At 48.4% G+C, this 12,732-nt stretch overlaps 1 protein-coding gene across 1 annotated transcript in view; it reads left to right on the top strand.

Moving 5' to 3' along the window:
* The window catches only part of Wnt8b (Wnt family member 8B), a 19,360-nt gene extending 7,969 nt beyond the window's left edge, over positions 1-11,391 (top strand). The window contains exons 2-6 of the mRNA XM_032895506.1: positions 7,989-8,022; positions 8,719-8,857; positions 9,490-9,615; positions 10,312-10,454; positions 10,618-11,391. Of these exons, the coding sequence (XP_032751397.1) occupies positions 7,989-8,022; positions 8,719-8,857; positions 9,490-9,615; positions 10,312-10,454; positions 10,618-11,163 (988 nt within the window). The 3' untranslated portion in view covers positions 11,164-11,391. The remainder of the gene's footprint in view (positions 1-7,988; positions 8,023-8,718; positions 8,858-9,489; positions 9,616-10,311; positions 10,455-10,617) is intronic.
* Positions 11,392-12,732: the final 1,341 nt, after the last annotated feature.

A 12,732-nucleotide genomic window follows, 5' to 3' on the forward strand; every position in this document is an offset into this window, starting at 1 on the left:
GTGGGTGAGCCAAGTTTCAAGTGTGGAGCTGTAGATAAAAGCCTCATGAACCGTGTGGCTAGACCTGGCTACTGTCTAGTCTCTGAGGTCGCTCCAGGCAAGAAGGTTCCTGAGCAGAGAAGCAATGGAAAGAGGGTAAACTTGTCAGGTCTCTGCTGTGAAGACCACCCACCCAGCCTCAGGTGAGAGGCACAGCCAGGATCCCAGATGGACCTTAAATGATAGATAATTAACTTGAGGAGTGCAGTGAAGACTTAGAGGAGAAGACCCTCTTCTTCAGAGGCTGTGACAGGGGCTCTATAGCGGAAGGCAGTGCAGTCAAGAACAAGAAGACTGGACCAGGCTAAGGAGCTGGGCTTGGAAGCCTGTGTTAGCACAGTGACTCTGTGAGAACTGTGGAGAACAGGGTAGGGAGAGCTGCCTGCCCTCCCTAATTCTTGCTGCAAATTAACTTATAGAAACAAGGTGGCGGTAGATGGGCATAAGAACAATGAAAAAGCAAATTTCGGGTTCAAGGTTCACCCCAAGAATGGTTACCAGAGTGCAGACATGTCCGGGAACATAATTGAGTAGCCGCTGTATTAAAAGACTTTTAGATGCAGAGGCAGTGAGTAGAGACCAGAAGAGGGACGCGCCTTGGCCTCTGCAAACATTTTGTTGTGCTAAGAGGAAGAGGGCATGAGTCGGCCATGATATGAGGTACTAGGAGAGAGAGAAGCCGAGAATGGGAGCAGAGCAGACAGTCCTCAGCCAGGCACTTCAGCCTCCCAGCAGCCTATGGGAGTTGGTGAAGAGCAGTGTTTGCTCATGCCCTCCTGCCCTCAGGTGCAGTGAAACCGTGGGGCTATCTGGGAAGATGCTGTCACCAAAGCCACCTCAGGCACCAGGCACTGACAGAGCTAGAATCTCTTGAGGGATTATCATGCTAATCTGGGAGACCCAGGTATCCATGGGTGAACTTTGAAGTCAGTGGATACTGTCAAGGTGACAAACAAACCTTAAGAGTCTTCTCTAGTCAGGTTGTCTTTGGATGCTTCTCCGGTGTCATTGCAGGGTTGGGTGAGGCCAAGTGCAGATGAGTTAATAGGCTACTGCCAAGGCTGACCGGGCCTTGCTCATGCTGAGGAAGCCCCTGCTGTCCCAGGAAGGAAACAGCCATCACCACGCGCTCCAATCACACCATATTCGGGATCCCCCTACCCCCGTAAGAACAGCCATCTTTGAAAGGGCTGCCCTTTGCGGGGGCTTTGAGGTGACTGAGGCACCGCTTGGCTAAACTGCAGAGCAAAGGAGCAAACCTCCTTAATACCCTTCTGCAGAAATGCCAGTGTACAAACTCACACGGGAACATTAAGCTCCAGGAAGGATAAAAGATACTTGTCCTTACCTTTAAAAATCAACACGACAATTTTTAGCAGTTTTGTGTTTATAGAGAAAGCTCGAGCAAGAAGTGGTTTCCATAGAGCTCCGTATCTTCTCCCATACAACCCCTTGTTCATTTGTCTACACCAGAGCCGGTGTGAACAGTATCAGTTATGAGGGGGTCTGGTAGTTCCCAGAACCCATGGGTATGGAAGCTTCTAGAAAGGAGGGCCAGCCTGGACTACAAAGTGAGAGCCTATCTTAGAAAAGAGAAAAGGTAGGCAAGGCCTGGGGTACAGTCTGTGGCACAGCAGTTGCTCTGGGTCATTAAAATTAGTAACTAGTTTTGTGGGTTCAATACCCACCCTAACTCCTCAAAAACACTTGCAATGAGACTTTGGGGGAATGCTGGCCGCAGAGGCTGGAGAGATGGCTCAGAGAGGCTCTGCTCTCACAGAGGACCCAGCTTTGATCTCCGGCACCCATACAGCAGCTCACACCTACCTGTAACTCTAATTCCAGGCCTTTCCAGGGCTCCTGCATGCACGTGGTGCACAAAAGTTACCCAGGCACACACACGTGGACATACATAAAATAAGTACACAAAATGTTTAAAAGAAGTGCTGAGCATGGCTTTTGAGTTAGATATTTACCCAAAAATAAGAAAGACTTCTAAATGGTGGCTCTTTTGAGACAGAATCCACACCATAAAATTCCCCCTCAGAGGAGTAACTCCGCATACCTATGCAACCCTCAACACGATTCATTTCTGATTTCTATCAATCCTGAAAGAAACTCCCTCTTCATTAGCAGTCATGCCCCAGTGTTCACCCCTGTTCCCCTGATAACTGGCAATCTAACTTCAGTTTCTACAGAACAGTCTTTCCTAGGGGCTGGAGAGATGGCTCAGTGGTTAACAACACCGGCTTCTCTTTCACCAGGTTCAATTCCCAGCACCCACACGACAGCACACAACTGTCCGTAGTTCCAATTCCAGGGGATCGGGCGCCCTCACAGACATACATATAGGCAAACACTGATGCACATAAAAACGTGTAATATTAAAAACATAAAATAAAATAAAATAAAATAAAGGCCCTTTGTGGCACATCTTGTAAAAATCAAGAGGAAGAAGCTATAGAGTTGGTCTTTTGTGTCTGGCTTCTTTCACTTAGTGATGTTTATCTGTGTCGGAGCATGCTCAGTACTTCATTTACTTCTATGGTCAGCTAATATTCTACCATGGATATAGCTGCTAGACATTTGGGGTATTCTAATCAATGCTGTGTGAGCAAAGTGTACATGTTTTGTTGCATATATGTCTGACTAGGAGATCTGCTGTGTCATATTTAACCTGCGGAGAAATTGCTAAACAATTTTCAAAAGTTCATGCACTTTTTTTAAATACTCTAACTGGCAGCATATGAGGATTCTGGCTGCTTCCAGGTTTTAATCAGTATTTCACTCACTCACTCATTCATTCATTCACCCATTCATTTTCGAGACAGAGTCACTTTCTGCAGCCCTGGCTGCCTGGAACTCACTATGTACTGCAGGCTGCCCCTGAACTCAGAGAGGTCATGAGCATCTGCCTCCTGAGTGTGGGCTACCACATCATCTTCTTATTTCAGCCTAGCTTCCACAGGGGCCATGGATTCTGATTCATGTTCTTAGATGACTAAGGATGCTGAGAATCTTTCTGTGTGCTCATTGGCCATTTGCACATCTGTAGTGGTGAATTAGTTAAGCTGCTTTGGCTCCAGAGGGTCTTGCCAGTGCTGCACCCATCTAGGAGCCCTCTGGATTTGTGAAGGACAATACACACACACACACACTCATGCACACACATACTCACACATATATACGCACACTCATACACACTCATGCACACTCATGCACACACACACACATATATACACACACACACACATATCACACACACACACCACACACACACACATGCACACACACACACACACATATACACACACAGTCACACACACTACACACACATCCATACATCCACACAACACACACACACACACACACACACCATACACACCACACACACACATATCCACACACCACACACACACACACACACACACACGCACACACCACCACACACACTCACACACACACAGACACACACACACACACATCCACACACACACATCCACAACACACACACTACACACACACACACACACACACACACACACACACACACACACATACACACACACACACACACCAGCTAATTTTGGTATACCACACACACACACACACACACACACCAGTTAATTTTGGTATACCTTGACTAGCTCAATGACTGTGCATTTCTAAACCTCCCTACTGCTAGTACACACATCCCTCAGATATTCCTGGCTTAATACCTTCTACATTTATGTTCTATCTTTGCTGTCCTGTTAGCTTCTGGGCAGCTCCCCCTTCCCCCCAATGGGCCATTTTCTCTTTCCACCTACATTGCTGGATGATTTTCTTCTGAAATTCTTAAATCCCATCCCTTTCCCTCCAAATCATGGCAATCCTCCTCTTCCTCCCCTCTCTCCCCTACCCTTGCACCCACAATCTAAAAGTCCCACCCCTGTCTCCCAACCCAGCCATTTTATTATCAGTCAAAACCAGCTGGGGGCAGGGACCCTCGGGTCTAGAAGCGCAGCTTTGGGAGCTGAATTAAGACAAAGCCTTAGAACCAACTCCCAACACACATCTTTGGGAAAATGTGTATTCAGGTCCTGTGCCTGTTTTTAAACTGAGTTGTTCTGTTGTTGCTGAGCTTAAGGGGTCTTTCATATAAACTTAAACTCAAAATCCTTCAGACTCACCCTCACCAGGGCTGGGATTATCAGTGTGTACCACCATAGCCAAGTAATTAAGGAGCTTTCCCAGTAATCCAGACACGAGTTGGCGATGGTTCGAGCCAGAGTACAATTAGGGGAGACGTTGAGACTGGCTATACTATGAGCTACATGCATTCAGCAGATATGAGGACCGATTGACTACAGGATAAGAGAAGGAATCCAAGATGATCTGTGGGGTCTTTTATCTGAGCGGGGAGGGACTGCCCTGCTCTGAGGTAGAGAGAAGGCAGACAGAGTAGGTTGAGGTAGCAACAGAGCGAGGGTTCATTTTGAGGCAAGTTAAGCCGGAAGCCTACCAGATCAAGAATGCAGTTGAAGGTGGCGAGTCTGGAGATTGAACAGAAAGGTCTGGGAGTAGTTGGGAAGGTCCAGGAAGGTGTAAAACCCTTTGACTGGTACTCAGTCTGGGCAGTGGCAGCAGCAAACGTATATCCCTGTGGGAACGGGAAAATATACGCCCATCTGAGAGAATACATCATGCCCCGCCCGTAGAAAAGGTGCCATTTATAAAGCAGACATTGCATCTTCCGCATATGCTAGAAGCAGTGTCTTCTCTTCAATCCTGTGGCTGTCGCTAGATGGCACCCAGCCCATAGCAACACTAAAATGCTCTCTCCCCATTCTCTCCATCTTCTCAGAGCCCTCCCTGTGTCATCTGCAGTCTTTATTTCTACAGGCTCAAGGGTCATTACATTACTGTTTCATCAGCCAAAACTAGACTCTCCTGGTTTGGTGCTTGCCCCAAGGACACAGTTGGATATTTTACATACAAGTAAAGCAGTCATGTGGACCAAGGGTAATCTACAAATAACAGCATAATCATGGGAATGTCCAATAAGATCCACAGTCTTGTCCCATGACAGCTGTTCAGTTAAACCTGTCACTTTAACTGGCTCAGTTGACATGCATGTCACACAGTCTTCCCATATTATAGGCTCTCTAAGAAGGGAAATCCCCCAGGTCCTCTGTCACTCGCTCCCCCGTTGTCCTACCTTAGACTCGTTCATGGAGAGAGTCTTGACCCAGACTCAGCCTTGGCAAAGCTCTGCTCACTGTCATCACATGCTGCTTCACTGTCTTCTCTCCCAGTAATGTCTGCTCTGTAAAATGGTAATCATTCAATCTGGTCTGGTCTGGTGCCGTCTAGCTTTCAAGTTATTCCAAATGGAAAGATTGCTCTGTTGAGACCGAGTAAGCGCCTCGCCTTTTCTGTTGTCTCTGGCACCAGGCTTTAAGGATCAGAAATGTATCGCCCAAACCGAGCATGGCTTTGACAATTGTGAACGCATTCAAATCGTCTTGAATTGCTTTGTGAGTTCTTAGGTACAGCGCCCTCAGTAGAGCGCTGGTTTTAGTTGAGCTGACTCTATCTGCCAAGTTCCGATAGGCAGGCTTTCCTTTTGCTGGATTCTGTAGGTTCTGTGGTTTTTCTGTCTGTCTATCTGTCTGTTTTCCTCTTTCAAAATCTCCATCTTTTCATATGGAAGCATTCCAATCTGATAATACTGTGTCTCAAAACCACCCACATTTTGGATGTTGTGTCTCATGTGAAGAGTCCACCAAGTCCTTTTGGCCACCAATAAGAGAGGGACTTCCTTTATCTCTTTAGCTTCCCATTCCTTTCCCGATGCTCACTACCTTCCCAGCCTTCAGACTTGCAAGGGGACGCCCACCTTTCAGGGTAAATCCATGAGCTCCCATGTTGCTTTCCTCTGTTGGAAAGCTAATAGATAAAATACTTTGATTATTATGTCTACTTTGAACTCATTTTCTGAGTCTCCGAGACTTCCGATCACAGATGTATTTAACTTTAAATTTTTATATAACTATAGATTTGCAAAAGTTGCAAAGAAACAGTCAGGAAGCTTCTGCATTCTTTCCCCCAATGTTCTACAATGTTTCCATCTTATAATTTTTGTATAGTAACCTTAGAGCTCACTCAGACACCAGTTTACTGCACCTCCAGCCTCAAATATTCATGTGTGTGTGTGTGTGTGTGTGTGTGTGTGTGTGTTTGTGTGTGTGTGTGTTTGTGTGTGTGTGTGTGTGTGTGTGCATGTGCATGAGAGATGGAGAAGAGATGCTGATGCAGACTTGCAGGCCTCTACCCTGTGTAACCACCACCATAGTTAAGGCAATTAACCCTACCATCACTAAGGATCATGACTCTTAGCAACCACATCCATCTTCCCATTCACACAGATGACTGAGCCATTGCTGCCGCCTGAGATAGACTTTAGTCTAACTTCCTTGAGATTTATCCAAGTATTTGTGTTTATTACTGCTGAGCGGTAGCTATTCCATGGTGTGCATGTGCCAGTGTGGTTTGATTGGTTTTTATACATGGTGATTTTTGTTGTTACTGTAAGGATTCTTATTGTTACAGTGTTAAGGCTTGAACTCAGTGGCCTTGTATGTGATAAGCAAAGTATAGTTTGTTGGTTGGAGATCGTCTCAAGTAGTCCAGACTGGTTTGCAACTAGCTATGTGGCCGAGTCTGGCCTTGAACTCCTGACCCTCCTGTTGCCACCTCACAAGTACCAGGATTACAAGTGAGCACCTTCAAGCCCAGCAAAGCCGATAGTTTAAACTTTCACACTCAGAAGGTCACACACGTTCAAATCCCTAAGTTAAAGAGTCTTCATTTCTCTGGTATAAAGATAGATGAATGAAGCCATTGGACCATACAGCAGGTCTCCATTTAGTTTGTCAGAAGCAGAGATCAAGCTACTTTTCAGATTTGGCTTTAGTTGTGATTCAGTTACTAAAACCCTGGACAGACCTTCCACGGTTTACCTCTTCCACTAGACAGGCATCTGCCTACACTCCCGTGGAGACAGAGAAGCGTGGGGTCAGATCCTACCTCCTCAGTTGTCAGCTGGGTGAGCCTCACCATGTCGTTCGCTGTCTCCCATGGACAAAGCAGAGATAGTAATGTCTGGGGAGGAAATGATTTTAAAGAGCCGCGCATGAAAAGCTGAATAGTGTCTGGACCAAGAGTTAATGTTAGCTCTGCCCCCAGCTTGCGGCAAAAACAATAATAAAGCGTTTCCATTTTTCACGGTACTGAAAGCTTTAAGTTTTTATGGTGTTGTAAATTATAACTGACTTTAAAATTCCAAAGAAATGGGGCCGGAGAGATGGTTTGGTGGGTAAGAGCACTGGTTGCTCTTTCAGAGGGCATGGGTAGAGTTCCCTGCACCCACATAGTAGCTAAGAACTCCATAACTCAACTCCAGTTCTCGTGGTCTGACTTCTCTTCGGGGCTTCTCAGGTAAGTGGTGTGCACGCCATGGACAGGCAAACACTCATACACTTAAAATAATTTTTTTAATCTTTTTGACTCATAGCCTTTTTTAAAAAAAAAACCTAAATGGGTTATCTTTTAAATTTTTAATTATTTTAAAATGTATTTATTTGGAGGTACGCCCATGTGTTGGAGCCAGGACATGTGCTACAGCATTTGAGTGGGTTCAGAGGACCCCTGCAAGAGCTGGTTCTCTTCTACAATGTGGGTTCTGGGGATTGAATTCAGGTCGTCAGGCTTGACACATTTATGCGCTGAGCCGTCTTGCTGGTCCTGGGCAGGTTTTCTTTATCAGCCTCGTGAAAACTGCCGTTTCTTAGGAAAACGAATTGCTTTTTCTTTGCCTTCATGATATTGTGGAAATAATCTCTGTGGCTCTTGGGAGCGGAAACAAACTGGCGTCTTTCCACTGCGATGCTTTTGCTTCCTTCTAGGTCAGTGAACAATTTCCTGATGACTGGACCAAAGGTAAGGGAAGTATCGTTAATTGACCTGGATGTCACAGGTCTTACTCTGTGGGCTGAAGGTAACACAGGTTGGGTTTTGTTGTATCTACGACTTCCATTATGCTGTAGTGTATAGCATAGACGGGGACTTGCCTGAAGCAAATGGTCAGAGCCCAGATGAGGACTTGGCTGTATTGTTACTGAATCTATGTCTGGAATCTCCCGAGCCAGGAGTGTCACCAGCTTTGACAAGTGCACCCTTCTCTGTGCAGTATCCCCTCTAATATTTGGGAATGACAGGGCCTCTACACAAAAGGTATTCCCAGATACCAATACTTAGCTAGCGGTGGGGTACAACAAGCACCTGAAATTTCAAGAATTCTGTGATGGTGACTCATTTTGGAGAGACAGTTTGGTATAATGATTGAAGACTGGAGAGGTATGAAGTTTGACAGAAACCAGATGCAGCTCCTCCGGTTGCCTTCTGCTAATGCGAGGCCCTGGGCAAAGCACTTCTCTTTCCACCTCAGTTCCCTGACCTACAGCATAGGTCCTATCCACAAGGAAATAGGCACTGTTAAGTGTGATGGCATACTTGGACTGCATTCTCAGTCGGTATTACAAGGCTGGGGGAGTAGACAGTAAGAGAGCTGCTTGGCCAGTGTGGGGCAAATGTCTCCTAAGCAGAGGCTAAATTTTTGAGCTCATATTCCTGTAGGCTTACCTGGTCTACTCCAGCAGTGTGGCAGCTGGCGCCCAGAGCGGGATTGAAGAATGTAAATACCAGTTTGCTTGGGACCGCTGGAATTGCCCTGAGAGAGCCTTACAGCTGTCCAGCCATGGTGGACTTCGGAGTGGTAAGGAAAGCCTTGCCTCGGCTCCAGGAGCCCTGGCCATAGCTTGGGTTCCCTCCTCTTCTGTATCCTCAATGTTCACCCAGTCTCTCCTCGGGACATCACTCTCCTGAGATCCCCTCTTCTCTGTCCCTTGGTTCCTGTCTATACTTTCTTTCTTTCCCTCCCTCTCCTTCTGTCCTCCCTCCCTCCCAGTTCAGTACACTTTGCCTCATCTCCAGTCCTGTGCTGTCTTTGGCTGCCCAGTTGGCTAAAGGCTTTGTCAGGACCTAAGTAAGATGTAGGTCAGGGTCATAAATCCTCATCCCGCTAGCTCGCTCCTTTGGCAGGCTTAGAGAGAGGTGTTGAGCCAGGAGAAACTTGGAGACCAGGTTACCACAGAAAAGATGAACAACAGTTTAGAAAGCTGCCCATTTGAGGAGTTTTGAAGCCGACTGCTGGATTTCTAGACTTCAGTGTGTGGCTTGAATAGACGGGAGGGAAGGAGGATGGGGCTGAGACAGGGATGAGAGAGATCCTAGAAGAGGGAATGCTGCAAGACACAGGAGGAGTAGGTAGAGCAGGGAGGGGAGTGTGAGGGAGGCGTCAAGGGACTGCCGCCTCTTCTAACTCTTGAGGGACTTTGGCTTCCCCAGCTAACCGGGAGACGGCGTTTGTGCATGCTATCAGTTCTGCTGGAGTTATGTACACCCTGACTAGAAACTGCAGCCTTGGAGACTTTGACAACTGTGGCTGTGATGACTCCCGAAATGGACAGCTGGGTGAGTAGAAATGGGGGGGACCGAGGGGCACAGTCAGGCTGGGAAATTCATTTGCACAACGAAAAGCATTGTGGGAACTTGGAGAAATAAAAATGTCTTCTAACTGTGAGGGGAATAGTGCTGAAGGAGAGGGAGCCAGGTCCGGCCCACACACTACAGTGACAACCCTGCCCTGTCCTCCCAGAGTGGCTTCCTTAACACGGTGATAATGGAACTGTGTGCAGACTCGATCATCTGTTCCTCCCAGGGGACTTCCTTTCCCGTTGCTTTATACTCTGTTGACCCCCACCCCATGCTTTTCCACCACCTTCCCCATACTCTGTGCCCTGTCGCTCGATCTCTGACTTCGTTCGGGTGCTCCACATTACTTCAGTTAGGTTCCTCTTCCTCTCTCAAAGGTGAACTCTGTCCCCTTCCAGACTTCAAATGCCCACCTGCCAGACACGTGCACTCTCCAAGAGGAGCACAAGGGTGGAATCCATGTGACAACTAGTTATGTCATGAAGGCCTGAGCAAGGGATTGGCTCAGACTGAAAGAGGGCAGACAAGGTGGCAAAAAAACAAGATTGAAACCAATCCAGAAACAGCTCACCCAACTATAACCCTTCCCCACCCCTCAACCCCACATCATCCAATTAGAAATGTGAGCTCAGGAAATTTTGGGCTCGATGACTTTTCCTGCTCTCGCCTTTTCAGGAGGCCAAGGCTGGCTCTGGGGAGGCTGCAGTGACAACGTGGGCTTCGGAGAGGCAATTTCCAAGCAGTTTGTGGACGCCCTAGAGACAGGACAGGATGCCCGGGCAGCCATGAATCTGCACAACAACGAGGCTGGCCGCAAGGTGAGTCCTGCAACCCACTAGCACTAGGCAGCTGCCTCCATCCACTACCAGCTCCAACGTTTCAGTTCTTCCACAGCTTTACTCAATTCTCTGGCCACACACTAGCTAGGCGCCTTGCAACTCCGCCAGCCCAGGGCCACTTACGTGCTGCTCTCTCCCCCAGGCGGTCAAGGGCACCATGAAACGCACGTGTAAGTGCCACGGCGTGTCGGGCAGTTGCACCACGCAGACCTGCTGGTTGCAGTTGCCAGAGTTCCGGGAGGTAGGCGCGCATCTGAAGGAGAAGTATCACGCAGCGCTCAAGGTGGACCTGCTGCAGGGTGCTGGCAACAGCGCGGCTGGCCGCGGCGCCATCGCCGACACCTTCCGCTCCATCTCTACACGCGAGCTGGTACATCTGGAGGACTCCCCGGACTACTGCCTGGAGAACAAGACCCTGGGGCTGCTGGGCACCGAGGGCCGAGAGTGTCTGCGGCGCGGGCGCGCCCTGGGCCGCTGGGAGCGCCGCAGCTGCCGCCGGCTGTGCGGGGACTGCGGGCTGGCGGTGGAGGAGCGCCGCACCGAGACAGTGTCCAGCTGCAACTGCAAGTTTCACTGGTGCTGCGCGGTCCGCTGCGAGCAGTGTCGCCGGCGGGTCACCAAGTACTTCTGCAGCCGTGCGGAGCGGCCGCCGAGAGGCGCTGCGCACAAACCTGGGAAGAACCCCTAAGGGTATCTATCTCTCCTGCCTCCATCCCTGTTCCTCCTGGGTTTGGTTTAGAGACCCCGGAAATAGAGGAACCCAGAATGGAAGACTCAAACTCCCCAGAGATACTGACAGGGGGAGGCCACAGTCTCCCTACCGAGTGACACTTTCCGGATTCATTCGCATGGTCTTTGTAACTCATTCGTAGGTCTCAAAACTGTTATAAAATTCTGCAAGTTTTTCCTGAGAAAAGGATGAAAACAGGCGAGTCTCCTCACCCCACCCTACCCTACTTTAGACTCCAGTGGTCATAATGCTGGACCTAGCTTATCAGGGCTAGGAAGAGCCCATCTCAGATATGCAGGGTCCAGGGAAAAGATGTGGGCCTTCTCTTGTCTGTCACAGATGCTCCTCCCTCGGGGTGAGCTAGAACTTCTAGGCCTAGACTCCCTGCTGTTGACTATTCAAGAATCTAACACTTTGTCTTCATATTTCCCACTTGCCCTGGGGAAAAAACACCAAACAAAACCAAAACATCAACTAAACAAGAACAGAAAGGGAGAAAAAGGAAGAAGTAAGCCTTTGAATATGGGGGAAGAGGGAACCTCAGAGCCAAACTTGCACACCAAATATTACTCCTCTGTGACATCGTGTCGCTGACAGACTTCAGCTGAGCAGTGACCTTCCTAAACACCAAAGATACTCCAGACACACCCAAGGGGTCTAGGAGTGGTAGTGGTCCGCAGTGGACAGGTTGGCAATCATTTTCTGCTCATAGCGGCGTCGAACTTTGTCTCCTTCTCCACAGGAGCTTTGATCCCCTGAGCTGAGACGGGCAAATCAAGTCGATTCTTGCATCTGTACCTCTAAAGGCAGGGCATAGGAAGGAGAAACCAGGCTCTAACACCTGGTTCTCAAATAGGCAGGATTCAGAACATTGGATGCTTTCCTGAATACGTAAACCTCCCCTACCCCATGCCCACACTCTGAAACTGTTATTAATAGGACGTTCAGAACCTTAACCTTTTTAATTTATTGCAGCCTGATATCTGTCCCTTCTCCCGGGTCCTGAACTCACTGATGCTGAGATGCTGACGGAAAAGCACAGCGGAAACTTAACCTCTAAGCTCTCTCCTCCCTCCCACTCTGGCAGGATACCATCTCCCTGTAGCCTTCCTTGATGGCCTAAGTAGCTAGCTTGATTTGACTGAGGTTAATCTGCCAGGGATTAGTAAATCACCCCCATAAACCTTCCACTAATGCACTCACTTGGGAGCCCACAGCTCGCTGCTTCCGAGTGTGAAGTTTCTTTCTTGGAGAGGGACAGTCCAGCAGGGACTTGTTTATGACATGGGGATCCAGAGAACAGAAGAGCCCAGATCTTCCCCATAGCTACTCTTTGCTCTAGGCTAGTCCTGCGTGTGGGTATCCACAGCATTTCTGGAGCAAGGCCAGTCAAATTCTATACTTTATTCCTCTTCTGCTGAAAGTACAGCCTGAGCTCACAACGCCAAAGCCCCAGCCAGGGGCCACCCCGGAAGAATGCAATGCCTCTGACATTCGGAAGGCTGCAGCCTAGTCAGACCTCTGTGC

Source organism: Rattus rattus, chromosome 2, assembly GCF_011064425.1.
Source record: "Rattus rattus isolate New Zealand chromosome 2, Rrattus_CSIRO_v1, whole genome shotgun sequence".
Taxonomy (NCBI): Eukaryota; Metazoa; Chordata; class Mammalia; order Rodentia; family Muridae; genus Rattus; species Rattus rattus.